The sequence below is a fragment of the Sceloporus undulatus genome, chromosome 7 (genome assembly GCF_019175285.1).
Source record: "Sceloporus undulatus isolate JIND9_A2432 ecotype Alabama chromosome 7, SceUnd_v1.1, whole genome shotgun sequence".
NCBI lineage: Eukaryota > Metazoa > Chordata > Lepidosauria > Squamata > Phrynosomatidae > Sceloporus > Sceloporus undulatus.
In genome coordinates, this window is record NC_056528.1 from 13416743 (window position 1) to 13432756 (window position 16014).

Below are 16014 nucleotides of genomic sequence, written 5' to 3' on the forward strand. Positions count from 1 at the left end.
CTCTTCCCTTCCCTTTTCCTTTCGGGAGCCTATGCGTTTCGATCGCGCGTTTTCTTCCTCGTTTGCTTAAATTGCCAAACGAGAGGAAGATTTAAAATCCAATCTTGGAAACAAAGGCCGCCTCTCAACTATTTGGAGAAACTGCCTCGGAGTTAAGAGGGAAGGAAAGACCTGTTTCTGGGACACGCATTCAGACCTACACGCCTCTGAAAGGTAGGGCTCTGGGTTATATAAGAGGGAGAAAGAGAGAGAGAGAGAGAAAGCAGTCTCCATTCCCCATTATTATTATTATTATTATTATTATTATTATTATGCCCCACTTTTGCAAACCCCCTTTTTTGGCAAACCTTCTGCAAGAAAGAGAGAAAAAAGCAGTCTCCCTTCCCTATTATTATTATTATTATTATTATTATTATTATATTTATACCCCACTTTTGCAAGCCCTGTGCAAACCCTATTGATGATGATGATCATCATCATCCTAATGGATAAATACAGTAAAAGTCTTCCATCTGTTTTTAAGAAACCCAGCGGGGATCCCTTCCATTCAGAGGCAGCAGTTTTCGGGCGATGGATCGAGCCATAGGTTTTCTAGCTGAACCGCGGGTTTTCTTTCCTCTCCAGTTTGCAAAGGGAGAAGGATCAGGGTCCCTTCCCCTCCTTCTCTTTACTCTTTGGAAGTCCCTACATTCCCAGGAGGAGGAAAAGAGGAAAAGAGGGGCTGAGGCACAGAGAAGGCGAATAAATGATGATGATGATGATGATGATGATGATGATGATGACGATGATGCCGCCTTTCTGCCTGGAGCTGCCAGTGTGGCTCCCGGTGCAAAAGCAAGCGCCTCTCTCTCCTTCCCAGTTCCCCCCAGTCCCATCCCAGTCCAATCCCAGCAAAGCGGAGTTCCTCCCCGTTTACACCTGTTAGCCCGCTTCCCAGCTTCGTATCCTTGCTCCTCGGAGTCAGGGCTTCCCTCCTCGGTAGAAAAGCCAAAAGATGGGAGGGAAGGAGGCCGGAGGAGGTTGGGGGAGCTGGACCTCTTTGCCTCCCATTCCTCCCCCCCTAATAAAATAAAAATAAACCCCCTTTCTCTTCCTCCTTTCAGGCAGGAGACGAGGCCGAAACCCCACAACCTCTTTGGGTTCCCAACTAGAGTAAACCCACTGACCTGACTGCCTTTACACCCGGGTCGACTTTCCCTTCCTCTGGGGTTTCCTACTCTAGTTGGGACCCTCGGGGTGGAGTTCAGGCCCCCCTCTCTCTCCCTTCCTTCCTTCTTCTCCCCATCTCCTCTTTTCTTCCTTTCTCTTTCTCTCCTTCTTCCCTTCCTTCCTTTCTCTCCCCCTCTCCTCTTTCTCCCCTCTCTCTTTCACTCCTTCCTTCCTCCCTTCCTTCATTCCTTCTTTTCCCCCTCTCTCTTTCAGTCCTTCTTCCCTTCCTTCATTCCTTATTTCTGTCTCTTTCTCCATTCCTTCTTTCCCCCTCTCTCTTTCACTCCTTCCTTCTTCTCTCTCCCCTTTTCTCTCCACCCAGTCTTCCTCTCCTTCTTCCCTACTTCATTCCCTCTTTCCTCCTCCACTCCTTCGCTGCTTCCCAAAGCCATCGGAGCATCTTCTGCTGCTGCTGCTGCTGCTGCCGCCGCCAGCTTCCCATTCGCTGCCAGGGATGCAGGAGATGGAGCAGAGCATCCTTCCTCTCCATCCATCCATCCATCCATCCATCCGTCCCTCTCTGGCTCTCTTCTTCCTGCTTCTCATCTTCTTCTCTTTTTTTTCTTCTTCTTCTTCCTTCTCTCTTTTTGGGGGGCTTTCCCCCGGCTGCCCACCAAAGGCAGAGGAGAGGCAGAGCGACTGAAGGCAGAGGAGGGCTGGGGAAGGGTTTTTAGTGGAGGGCCGCAACAATAAGTGTGTGGCAGAGGAGGGTTAAAGGAAGAATGGGGACGGGCTTCAATTGGTACTGGATTTGAATAACACCCCGGGTGATAAATGGCCATTGTGTTTTAGGGCATAATGAATCTCCTCTCTCTCTCTCTCTCAGCAGAAGCTGTAGCAGCAGCTGCAACCTGGTGCTGGACACACTCTCTCTCTCTTAAAGACACACAACAGCAACACAACACCCCAAATCCACAGGCTTCCCAACTTCAGGAGGCTGCCTGGTGGAACTGGCCAAGGATTCTGGGCTCTGTCCGTCTCAGAGAGTTTAGCTTATTTCGTTTAAATGCCTTTGGGAAATATAGTCTCGGGTGGGTTGGATTCTGACTTGGTTGTGTGGTTGTTGTGTGGACTGGGTGGCCCTTGTGGTCTCTTCCAAATCATTTCTGACATGGGGACCCCAAGGGAAACCTACAGCTGGACACAACTAAACAATCTTGTCAAGGGGAAACCTTTACTTTTACCTTTAGGGAAACCTGGCGGAGTTGTTTGAGTGTCGGAGGACAACTCTGGAGACTAGGGCTTGATTCCCAGCTCACCCATGAAACCCACTTGAGCAAGCTGCACGCTCTCAGCCTCAGGCGAAGGCCATGGCAAACCTTCTCTGAATGACTCTTGCCAAGAAAACCAACAATAGGTTTGCATTAGGGTTGCTTTAAGTAAAAATGACTTGAAGGCACACCACAACGACCAAAGAGAACCTATCATGGGGTTCTATCTAGGCAAGATTTGTTCAGAGGAGGTTTGCCATGGGCTTCTCCTGAGGCTGAGAGTGTTTGACTTGCCCAGGGTACATAGTGGACTTCATGCCCAATCTGGGAATCGAACCCTGGTCTCTAGAGTCATAGTCCAACACTCAGGGTCACCATAAGTCGGAAACGGAGACACACCACAGCAACCAAGGCGACCCTATTATGGGGCTTTCTTGGCAAGCCTACATCAGATCTTGGACACTAAGCAAGGTTAGGCCTGGTTAGTACATGGACGCGAGACCACAAACAAAGAGCAGGTGTGGGAAGCTATATTTCAGAAACCACCTCTGACTATTCCTTGCCTAAGAAAACATTATGAAATTAATGGGGTTGCCATAAGTTGACAGTGACTTGAAGGCCCATTCATGCATATACCTGGCATTCATGCATATACCAGGCATTTGTTGGCAGTCTTCCATCCAAGTACTGACTAGGCCAGACCCTGCTTAGCTTCCAAGAACAGACAGCTTCAATCCCACCCAGAGCCCACCCCTCTGTCCCTGCTTTCCTATAGAACCAAGAGCTTTGGCTTCTTAAAGATCTTTCTCCCATCCATCCACCTAAGAGTAGCCCCACATCCTGTGCTCAGGCCTTTGTCACCCTGTGGCAACAATTCAAAAGGGGGAAACCACAAAATAATGCTCCCTCGCCTGCGCTCATGAAGATGATAGTATTGGCCCCCTTTGCTTTGCAGCTGCAGTACAAGGCTGGGGCAGTGCAGCCTGTTTCTCCCTTGGCTTGCTTGCTGCTGGAAAGTGAGAAGAGGAGGAGGAGGAAGAGATGCACACAGAGCCTATCAGAGGAAGGAGGAGGATGGAGAGGGGCTGCGTGCCGGCAAAGGGGGGGGGAACAGAGCGGGTCGGGAGACTGAGATCATAGCCTACAAATAAATAAATAAGTGGAACAAACAAGCAAACACATACAAGGCAGTGAAGTCAAAGGGCTCAGCTACACTATGCACACAGACAGACAGACGCATGCATGCAAGCTCCAGGAAATATTTGGCTCCCCATCCAACGATGCTGAGAAACTTCAGACCAGAGTGGAGATACTTGGCATTGACAACAGTATATGTACAGTATTTGATATCCAAATACCAAATAGCCCTTGGTATCCACTGGGGTTTGGTTACAGGACCCCTTGTGGATACCGAAATCCGTGGATGCTCAAGTCCCATTAAATACAGTGGCCTAGTAAAATGACGTCCCTCATATAAAAAGGCAAAATCAAGGGCCCGTTACAGACGGGCCTATAGTATAGACTGGGTCCGTATTAGGGTTAGAAAGGGGTGTCACTTCCGGACACCCCTAACCCTAATACGGGCCGAGTCTGTACAAATGGTGGCTCCCGTTCCACACAGGGGCCACCATCTTTATGTAGAGGATGCGCTGCATCCGCACGTCGCACAGCACATATGATGCTGCGAGTGCACCATTGGTGCCTCACGGCGTCATATCCGTGCCGCAAAGAGAAGCACCATTTTGGCGCTTATTTGCAATGCGGAGGAGCCTTGTGATTTGGACGCTGGGGCTCCTCCGTGCTGCAAATGGCGGCTTTTTCTGGAATTTATATATTTTTATATGTCATGGATGCTTGAAACTGGGGATAAAAAAAACAGTGGCTATACAGTGGACCCTTGTTATACGCTGGGGTTTGGTTCCAAGATCCCCCGTGTATAACAAAATCCGTGTATGCTCAAGTCCCATTAAATATAATGACATAGCAAAATGGTGTCCCTAATAAAAAATGGAACATCAAGGTAAATGTATACTTTTTTGGAACATTTTCAAACCGTGTATGCTTAAATCCGTGTATAAAAAATCCGTGTATAAGAAGGGCCGACTGTACTTTCTCACCTTTCTCCCAATACGGGACCCTAAGCATCTTACAATATAGGATTAAAACAGAATGTGATAGAAAAAGCTTTTTTAAAAAACCCTTTGCATATTGTGCATCATGTACTCGCGGTGGATTCTCACTGGCTGTAAAGGGACAGTCCTCTCTTGGAAAGGCGTCTCAATTCATATCATATTTTAGGATCAATCATCTTCAGAAGAGAGAGCGAGGCCTTTGGACATTGCAAAGCTACTGTTAGTGTATGTATTGCATGCACCTGAGCAATAACCAATGATTCTGGCTTTGTCATTAGGAAAAGTGAGGCAGGTGCTTCAGGTGACAGATGGAGTGGTAAGCAGACAGAGGAGAGATCTGGATAGAAAATGGCCTGCCATGTGCTGCCCACTAAGTGTGGAGAAGGAGGTTGTATCATGGGGAGTGTGTTGGTGCTGTATACCTCCAAGTCCTTTCTGACTTATGGTGACCCAAAGGTGAATACATCACAGGGTTTTTGTGGCAAGACTTCTTCAAAGGGGGTTTGCCTTTGCCTTCCACTGAGGCACTGAGAGTGTGACTTGCCCAGGTCACCCAGGGCCAAGTGTGGATTCAAATCCCCAGTCTCCAGAGTCATGGTCCAACACTCAGACCACTACACCACACAGCAAAACCTTCAGCAGCCCCATCTAGCTGAATTTGGTGCGTGAAATGTTGCAACAGGGAGCAAGAAGTCTTTGGTCATCCCAGCTGTGCAAGTACACTGAGGTATAGCTCCAGGAGGTACAAAATAAGGGTATCGATCGGTCACTACAAGCTAAAAGCCATTTACTTCCCAATGAAACAGCGGGAAAGTGAAGGAGATTCCATCCCACACTGTAACTCTAACACTAGGGAGAGTGTCACCAAAGGAAACAGAATTTGTAGGCTCTCTTCTGCTAAAGACTTTTTAAAAATCTAGTGGTACATCCAAATTTGGAAGAATTACATCTTTGGTATTCACCTCCTAGAATACCCCAGCTAGCATGGGATTCTGGGAGTTGCAGCCCAAAGAAGCAGCTCCTTCAGGCCCTGGAAATCTAAGCTTTCCACTCAAGCTCTAGGCAGCAGAAGGGTCAAAACGTACCATTCCCAAAGCCCATTAAAAACACACTGTTTTCCCTTCAGCTTCCATGATGCCAGGTAAAACAGGAAGGCTCTTAAAATATTGGATTTTATTTACTTTCCTTCTGCCCACGGAGCTCAGCAGAGCTCAAGTGTGAAGCTTTGGAGAACATTTGCAAGGAGAACGTTCCATAAACATAGTCAAAAGTCTGTATAGATCAGGATTAGGGTAAATTGGGCCTCTGGATCTTTTGGACCTCAACTTCCAGAAGCTGGTGTGGCCAAAGTTAAAGAATTATGGGAGTTGCGATCCAAAAGATTTGAAGATCCTGGGATAGAGAAAGAGGTGGGGAAACAGTAACAGTGAAAGGAGCCAAAAAGCTCTTAAACACATAATGCTGTTGATGGGTTTCTGCAAAACAGCACCTGTATGTCCTTCAAAGTCCTTGGTTGCTGTTTTTGGGATGTTCACTTTTTTATTTCCTTCTAGTTTGCAAGAATGAATGAAGTTATGTAACATATATATATATATATATATATATATATATATATATATATATAGTCTGAAACTTCTCTTCCTTGTTTTCTTTCTCTTTTCTTCCTTTCTCTTTTCAACCTTTCCCCTCCCTGATGCTTTCTGCTCCACTTGTAATAAAGAAAATATCTTTGCTAGTCTTCTCTAGTTGCCTGGCAACTCCGATTGAAGCCCCGGCAAGAGCGGCCGAACAAAATGTAACCAATCCAAAGACAAAGCCAAAGATTTTGGTGACATGTGACCCTTGGTATGAAAAGGGCAGCCTTAAAATGTCCCTTATGTCTTTTTCCCTCCTGGCCGGTGGGACTGTCACCCTGCACCCTTGCATTCACTTTCTTACACCAATAAATATGGATTAGTGGAATACTTGTTCCCACAGTGCTGAAAAGATGGGATTGATCTTTGGACCCCATTTATGTACCATCCTGACAAGGCGCTAAACAAAATTAACAGGGACGAGTCAAAAGGAGCAAACCTGAGTTTTTGGAGCCCCTCGGGAGGGAGGGAGGGTGGCCTGGGGACGGGAAGCAAGTTTGGCTCAACTACGTTTGAACCTCCCATTAAAAAGAAAGAGAGAAAGAAAGAAAGAAAGAAGGAGAGGGGAGTCCGTCTGCTTGGGAGTAACGTTTGGGACATGGCATTATGTCATCCCAATCTGGACAAAAGGGTCTCCATGGGTTTCCCAGAGGTATACATTTCCCTGCAGAGGTATAGACCCTTCCCAGGAAGGACAGCATGGAGATCTTCTAGGGACAAATTCCGGAAGAAGTTTGTGCGTTCATTGGAGGGAAAAAGTTTTTACATTGGATTTCCCAGTAGACAAATAAATAAAGGGACAAGATTCTTTCCCTTGGCTCTCATCAATAGATTAGGCATTCATTGTGCTAAAGGGAATTGCAAAGTCTTTCCGAAATTTTGTTGATGTTGTTGTTGTGTGCCTTCAAGTCATTCCCAACTTACAGCGAACGTATCATGTAGAAAAATATGTGACTTAAATAAGACTCACAGCTTTTGGTGTGTCATGTTTATTCAGAAGTAAGCTTCGCTGTGTTTAAGTGGGACTTACTCCTAACCTAAGCACGCCCAGGTTTTTTACTCGTGGGTCAGAATCTGGTGTCTTATGCATGTGTATGTTCCCCTTTGGAAAAGGTTTTTGGTCTGAGGCAGGGCTGTCCCAGATGGACCAAATGTGGCAAGAAGTTGTGGCACTTGTTGCTTTAATTTCCAGGTGTTTTTAAAAAACATCCAAGCCATATTCCAAAGGAATATCCACACTCCATTACTATACTCCTGCGTTTGGCCATTCCTGGTGCTACCTGCAACATTTTATTTCTATACTTGAGTGGAATTCCGAGGCATATTGCAACCGTATTGCAACTCTTCTTATCTCCTGCTTCTTATCTCCTCCCAGAATCTCCCAGCAAGCATGGTTTCCAATCTATGAAAGGTCCTGATAATGATAATCCAGCCCAGGTTGATTCGGGATGTTTGTGACAGAAGGAGAACCATGATTTATTTGATCAACAGATCTTCTTCTTGCACAGGTTGCTCTTAAAAGGCCCTTCTATTCCCTTTCCATCCTGGCCCTTGAAAGCATCCATTCTGTGAATGAAATCATCCACAAATGAAATTTCTGTTTGGAAAAAAAAATACACACGTCAGAGTTTGTGGGTGTTTTTTTAAAACAGCTGGGTAAATATGACATAGCAGTCTGCCTTTCCACCTGCTTATAGGTGCTAAGATTGGGAATGGAAGGTGGATAGATTGTGAAATACATTCACATCCGCATCCTTTCCTTAGCCAGATTTTAGCTTAGATCTCATTTCAGAGATGAGTTAAACAATATTGGATACTTCCAAAACTTCCGAACAGAGAATGCGGATCATTTCAGCAAAATAAACGAAATAAAACCCACATTTTTCCACACACCTCATTCCCTCTCATAGACTGCCAGGAAAGAAAACACACACCCAACCATCCAATGAAGTTATTTCCAGGATTTTTAATTCCTTCTACTGATCCTTCCAAAAATGCAAGACAAATATTTCCCCTTTAAAAGCAAAGCCGTATTTTCTCAGGATCCCAAACGCCTTCGGTGCCGGTTCCAAGAGCAGAGAAAGTCAGCTCGGTGAAAATCCCATAAGTTGGTCATTATCTCCATTTTCAATATTTTTTTCACTTTCTAGCAGTCCAGAATCTCTGTCGTTGTTATTTGGGTTCTCCTAGGAAGGTGAGTTGGGAAGACAGATTTGGTGTGTCTGTTGAGAAAGTATTGGAGCAATGGTGAAGGTAAGAAGTTTCACACTCTCTGAACCCAATATTCATGTTGGGTTATTCTTATTATTCTTATTAGTTTCGGTTTCTCTGAGATTTGTAGTTTAGGGTTCTCTAAATACCACCCCCACCCTCCAAACTGCAAATCCTAGGATTCCCTAAGATGCAGTTATAGTAGTTATACCTTTATGAGCGCATATATAGTACAATATAGTATGATTTAAGATTAAATGGGTCCTGGATTTGCGTCTGCAATATGTGACAGCAGAGTTGTGTATGTAATACCTTCGCCCATGGATATACATGTGCATTTAGTTGTGCATTTGGGTTCCATGTCTGGTATCTTTGGTTCAGTTGCACAACATTTCCATTCAACACAAGGGTTGGGTAGCACACAATGCCTTACTCCTCATGTCGAGATGTCCACTGTGCAACCCTTTGACCAATGCATTTTTAATATACACCTGAATGATAGAAATGTAGGGGACAGCCAGGTCTCTGAAGGGAAAGTTTATTGCATTAGGAATTTTATAGGGTTGCCAAAGTAAAAAATGGAGAGGGCTCCTATACTACTATCCTATAGAAATGTTTCTATCCTATCGAATTCTATACCTCTGTCTTACAGAAATGTTTCCATCCTATAGAAATATTTCTATACTAAAGAATTCTATACCTCTGTCCTATAGAAATGTTTCTATCCTATAGAAATGGACTTGCTGTTGCTATTGCTATACCTTTATGAAGGGATTTCAGTAGGTGTTGGTTGTTTGGGACCCAATAACTAATAAAATGTCATCTTCTACATAGTAATAAAGGTACAGGAACCCTCTCCAGTTTTCCACTTGGCAACCCAGTCCAGCCAGGAGCCACATTTCAAGGCCTGGCTTGAACATTTTCATTTGATGCTTTGAAACAGCTTCATTCAGGAATGGCTCCACACAACCAAGATGTAGACATTTGTGTCTTTCTGTGCGTCCGTCCCTCGGCCTCCGCTGTGTCCTCCTGAGAAGAGACACGTCCCGGCACAACTGGCGTGTGTCTGGTGGCGCAAGGAGCGCATATCGCCAAAGCTTGCCAAAGGGTTAAGGGCCTTCACAAAGGGCTTTTGACTCTGGTCTACCCATGAATTGGCCATTCTCTTCCTGGGCCGGTGGACGTCCTGGTCCCAAAAGGAATGGGCATTTCTACCCTTTAATAAATACAAAAATGATGGAGAGAATGCTTGCAAAATAATTGCAAATCCACGTGATGCAAAGTTTGTATGTCGGTGTGTGTTGTAGATTTTAGTGCAAAACCTATCCTCTGTTTTGTCTTGGGGAGGCAGGCTGAAAGAAACTTGAACAACCTTCGAAGAGCCAAAGTTGAACAACTTTTAAAAAAATAATTTTTATTATAAACTCACATGAAAAAACAGAAAAAAGAAGAAAAAACCACTAAGACAGACCCTTGCGTCCTCCACTGATACACCTGCGTACCTAACACACCTAACACAGACACACATTTCACAATAGACAATCAAATATCACTACAATTGATCTACTATAAGCACAGCGTACTTCTCTTCTATCCTAGTTGATCTCTTTAAAAGTAAATATAGCTATCTTGAGTTATTTTGACACCCGAGAGGGAAAATAATCCCACAAGAAATTGCCTTTCCATGGCACTGAAAGGTAAAATGACAACGATAAAAACGAATTAAATCAAAATTTGCTTTCAAGGCAAACTCAGTTGCCACACTGTACTCAATATTAGGATGAGGATGGTGTGGGAAGGTGCGTAGCACCCAAAACTCCTCCATTTTGCTGCCTGAGGAAACTCAAAGTCCTCCTCTCAGCTTTTATTCCATGTGTTGAACCCAAAGTGACAAAATTTTACCTCAGAAAATTGCAATTGGACAATGTCCTCCAAGCACCTGAGGCCTTTGCTCCTTACTACCATCTCCCTCAACATACTGACCCTATAAAAAAGGAGCAAATAAGCAATATTTATGCTGTGCTGGAAAACCAGTTTCCTGTTTCTGAGAGGGTTGACTTTTGACATCATGTTTGCATTTATCCTTTTGTATCCCTATTTTGTTTTGGTATTAGGAGTAAACCAGTAAACAATTTTCCTTAAAGCAACTTGAGAGTCTGAGGTGGCTGCTTCTTTTTGTCTGCCTCGCTAGTTCTGCACAAAGCAGAGCATACAGTTTTTTGGCACTTGAGGCAGCAAAAAATGCCACAAAAAACTAGGAATAAGGATGTAATAGTCATAAATGAAGTGACTGGCCATAATTGTTGGGGACAATGCATCTTAATGGGTGACAGACACCATTTATTGCTTCATCTCAAGTACAAAAATGTCTAGTATCAAGGAGAGAAAGGATTCAGCTTACTTGGAAATGCCCAAAATTGAACCACGATAACTCTGCATGTAAAACACATCCCCACTGAGCTATATTTTCTTCCCCAGTATGATACTTCGCTTTTAAATACTATCTTTAGAATGGCCAGAGCACCTAATATATATGCTAACCTTATAATCTTTAAAATAAACTTGTAGATTTTGACAATGTTATCTCCATTTTACAGATGGAAAAGCAGAGGCGCAGAGACAGACCCAGCCTGTGACAACCTCAAAAAGATATTGGCAAAGATGAGGTTGGGGCATCGTTCATATCTATTATTTTAACTGTATCTCCTCCTGGACTATGGACTCTCTTGTCAGGGACAATGAGAATTGTAGTCCAATATATCTAGACGAGGGCATTATGTTAGGGAAGACTTTCATGCAATGGAACAGACTGGCAGAGTAAATCCTTATCACTGAACATCCGACTTCTTGGGATTTTGGGATTGGGATGGGTTGCAAGTCATTATAATACAGACACATGGCAGGCAAAATTTGACATAACACCTATAAACTGCTTCTGGATCTTCTGCTTTTAGAGATGTGCATGAATGTAGTCTATATAAATGAGCCCAGCATATGGATAAAACCCAATTAACCAGGTAATATAGCAACCAGAAGCATCTTCTTTGCTCCATTTGTTGTCCTTGTTGTGTGCCTTCAAGTTGTTTCCAACTTAGGGCAACCCTAAGGCAAACCATAGGGGTTTCTTGGCAAGTTCCTTCAGAGGGAGTTTGCCATAGTTATCTTCTGAGGAATAGAAAGTGTGACTTGCCCAAGGTCTCCAGTGGGTTTCCCTGGCTGAGCGGGGACTCAAACCCGTGGCCAAGCAGGGATTTGAACATGCTCAGACCTCCGTATTATATAGCTCTTTAGTCTTGTCTGCACTCAACGACTAAGCTTGCTTCTTAAAGAGAATTAGGACAAAGATGCTCAGGGGACAAATATGCATGCGCACAATTGGTTAAGTAAAAGTCACTAAGAGGGGGCCCATGTTTCTGTGCTCAGAATGAATTATGTCCATGTCTGTATTGATTTTTAACATTAATGTGCTTCCCTTCCTTTCATAAAGGCAGCTTATGTATGTATATATTGCATATGCGCCCATTCATTATTGCAGCTTGCTTAATTCCGCTTGTAAGCATCTAAAGGTTTAGGAACCACCGCTGAATACTGTTTAAAAACTGAATACCGTCATAGACTTAAGACTTATCTAAGTGGGAACTATCCCGGGATGTTGCTGTAGGGAAAACATTGCCTCCCAAATAAGAATTCTGCTCCTCGAATTCAATTTCCCTTCAGTCCCAAACTGCAGTAACTTTGGCTTGTTACAGACTGCCAAAATAAAGCTGCTTCAGGTCTCTTTGGAAGTATGCTATTTAAATGACGCATGGGTTCTAAGAGTCCGGAGGTCGCACCAAAGCCATGCTCCATTCCTAAGCACTGGAGTGCAGCTTTGGTGCAGCTTCCGGATTCTTAGTGTGCATGCATTGTTTAAACAGCATACCTCCAAAGAGACCCGAAGCAGCTTTATTTTGGCAGTCTGTAACAGGCCTTTGAAACTTCACTTGAGGCTTTAGAAATACAGTGGAGGTGTCCATAAAAGAGGCAGGCAAAGTTCCCAAGGGAATGTGAACATTGGCCTGTTACAGACAGCCAAAATAAAGCTGCTTCGAGTCACAGTAGAGATATGGTGTTTCAATGATGCATGCGTCTAAGAGTCCAGAAGCCACACCAAAGCCACGCTCTAGTCCTTAGGGCTGAGTGTGGCTTTGGTGTGACTTCTGGACTCTTAGGACACATGCCATCATTGAAACACCATATCTCTACTGTGACTCGAAGCAGCTTTATTTTGGCTGTCTGTAACAGGCCATTGTAAATAAAAGAATTATAGCTGTGAACAATTTTCGGTGTTTCACTCTGCAATGTGAAAAATTTCAGGACTGAAGGAGAATTGCCATTGGGAAAGACAATGCTCTCGTTTTGCCCCAGTAAGTCAGGCCTTCCCATGATGGGGCCAAGGTGTGACAGCCTCATTTTCATTAGTTTTGCTTCCAGGGAGAGTTCAGGGCTCGATCTAGAACCCATTGGTTTCCATTTGGGGCCCTCTGCCCTCTTTCCCAGCCAAGGGCAGCTTTTCCAGAGAGACATCCCCAACATGAAAAAGCAGGAAAAGACCACAGAAATAGCTTCCCTTTCTTTTTATGCTGAAATTTTTTTTAAAAATTGCTGGTTGGGTGGGATGGGCTTCCTTGAGAGGCGAAAAGTGGTTATACAGAACATGGAGATTTAGCCCCAGATTAAAATGTAATACAATTTGGGCAAATTGGGCAAGCGGGGGGCAAAAGGGAGGGACCGCCCCGGAGGGGGCGACAGGTGAAATCCATCCCTTGCCCTCCTTGTCTGCCTCCTCTAGTCCATCAGAAGATGGTGGTTCCCTCCACATTTGGGTTTGCTTCCAGAGCTTTGCAAGGGGAGAATGGAGGGGGGAAGAGGGACCCCTTTTATTCCCTCTCCCCCTTTCCTTCCCACCGCCTCCAAGTCCTTTTGTCCAGCCTTTGTCATGGAAAGAGCCCCCTCCTAAATCAATTCCATGACACTGTTATTGTTTCCCCTCCCAGAGTTTTCAAACTTTTCCCCCTCCTGAGGTCAGGAATGCGGACAGTTGCCATTGGGAGGGTGGCGCATGGGTGGCTGGGGGCTGGAGGTGAAGGGTCAGCCCTGTCTCTGCGGGTCATCTGGCAACAAAACCCCTTGAAATAGCTACTCTCCATCACTGCCAATATTGTCCTTTGCCAGCAGGATCCTGGCACGGCCCTTGAATGGCTCCAGCCTCGGCCTCTGTCCATTCCATCGGTCAGCATCTGGGAATGGACAGAAGGTTATTGTGTGCACAGGAGCTTTGTTTTCGGTCACAGCTGCCCGGGTTTGGACTCAGACTGACCGAAGAAGTCCTGGTGGGTGGGAGAGAAAGGAGGGCCAGGAATGGGGGTTAGGGGAAGGCTGGGATTGAGAAAGTATGGGTCATTGCTTCCCAGAGGGATGCTTTTTCCCAGCCCTATATGGGCCAAAGGCTTTGGGCATCCAGACTTTAGAGAGACCAAGCTGAAGAATTTGGAGGGGTTATGTGTCTCCCCCCCCCTTTATCCCCACTTTTTTTAAGTAGGAGAATTTATTAGGGGCGGGAAATAATATAAAGGAGAGAGAACTCCTCCCATTAAAGATGGGGGAAGAATCGAGACAGATGTATAGGGGATGTCAGGGAATTTTGGAACTTATGCTAAGAGTTAAATGAGGTATAAAAACACCTTGGCCTGACGCACACAATGAAGATATCAAACTGTCTGCTTGCCTTTTTCTTTTTCTTTTTTCCTTTTAAGCGAAGCGATATTTTATGAGGAGTCAACTGAGTTTGTGAGTTGACTCTATGGAGTTTTTGTGGGCCTCTTCAGAGACCAAAAAGGTTTATATCCTGATCAAGTGGAACATAGGAAACATTCTGATGCCTGTCTAAATAAAACACTAACACTAATAACAAATGTATTGAAAATCCACTATCCTCAATTAGCCCCGAGAAGAGTTAAAATGTTTAAAATGTTAGGCTACATAACTATGAGCAGGGACAGTTAGAAGGCTATATTGATAGACCTTTGGTTAATCCACAAAAGATTACTGACTCCAAGTAAAATTAAAAGGGATCAAGCAAATTCTGACATACTTGTCCCTGTGCAAATCACTTCCTGCTTTTATTAGTATTAATAAACCACTTAATTTATTTTACATCTATCTATGAAAATTTCAAAGCGGTATACAGCCGTCGTAAAAAAACATGATTTTAAATGATGCAAAAATTAAATATACATTGTGCCTATAAAATACATGGTAGGTTGATGTAAAACAGGAAGGTTGCAAAAACAGGTTGTATCTAAGTGCACTTAAATATAAGAAATGTTGGAGCATGTTTGAGATTATATTAGGAGTAGGACTAGGGAATATTCCATGTAATGGATGCTTCTCTCAACATCCCTGCTTGCTCCTCTTTCAGTCTCAATATTCATCTGTAATATAGGAATAATAAACCACGAAGTAACAATATAAGCTGTTAGTTATTACATTAAAACCCAACTTTCTAAGTATGCGTGAAACAGGCATCTGTTTTCATACACTGAATGGCAGACAATCCATGTTAACAATCCACTCAGGTTTGGCTGGGAGACTATGATTCTGGAGACCAGGGTTCAATTCCCAGTTTGGCCATTAAACTCATTGGGTGACTTTGAGCAAGTCACACTCTCTCAGCCTCAGAGGATGGGAATGGCAACCCCTTCTGAAGAAACCTGCCAAGAAAACCCTGTGATAGGTTTGCCTTAGGGTTGCCCAAGTTGGAAACAACTTGAAGGCACACAACAACAAGGTTTAGCTTAGCTCCGAAGAGGCAGTTATATATGGCAAATAGCGAGGGAAAACACTGAATTTTTAACAGTGACTGCTCATCTGCAAAAGCAAATGGTTTCTGGATGTTATGGTCTGTAATTTTGTAATTGATTCCTTGTGGGATGTGGATCAGTCTTTCAGGAAGCATTGGTTTAATGACAGAATAGTCCGTCTTGGAAAGATCAAGGCCAGGGTCAGCAAGAAAGAACAGGAGTCTGCTTCTGGCCCTATTCAATGAAAGAACTGGAAAACAAAGCCATTCATGCCAATAGACATTTACCTTGGGAATAAGTCCAATCGATCTTTATGAGGCTTGCTTCTGGGTAGACATATTTTGCAGTGCATACTCTAAATGCATAGTCCACATCTCGACGTTTTTTTCCAAACAATCTCAAGGGGTGCATCTACACTGTAGAAATATGCAGTTTGATACCACCTTAAGTGCTGTAGCTCCATTGTTTGTATTTTAACAAGGTCTTTAGCCTTCTCTACCCAAGAGTGTTGGTGCTTCATCAAACTACAAATCCCAGCATTCTGTAGCATGGAGCCATGGCATTTAAAGTGATGTCACAAACTGCATTATTTGACTCTGGAGACCAGGGTTTGAATTGTACAGTGTATAGGTGCACCCCATGTTTCTGATGGCAACGTGGCAAATAGCAAATCTAGTGTGGGAGACCTGTTAAGGAGCCAGTGCTTAAGGGCTGTTGGCATCTTGTCTTCAACTGGCTAAATGTCTAGGCAAGATTTGGTCTTAAACGATAGAAA

The 16014-nt window shown here is 44.1% G+C and overlaps 1 protein-coding gene across 3 annotated transcripts in view; it reads left to right on the plus strand.

The window, feature by feature from the left end:
* Positions 1–8421, plus strand: part of URM1 (ubiquitin related modifier 1) — a 30735-nt gene extending 22314 nt beyond the window's left edge. Inside the window, exon 5 of one of the 3 annotated variants that reach the window (XM_042478857.1) lies at positions 8337–8421. In XM_042478857.1, coding sequence (XP_042334791.1) covers positions 8337–8384 — 48 coding nt within the window. In that variant the 3' untranslated portion in view covers positions 8385–8421. Of the gene's footprint in view, positions 1–2035; positions 2540–8336 lie in introns of those variants that run through there. The other 2 variants (XM_042478858.1, XM_042478859.1) reach the window with 2 other exon arrangements.
* The last annotated feature ends 7593 nt before the right edge of the window (positions 8422–16014 follow it).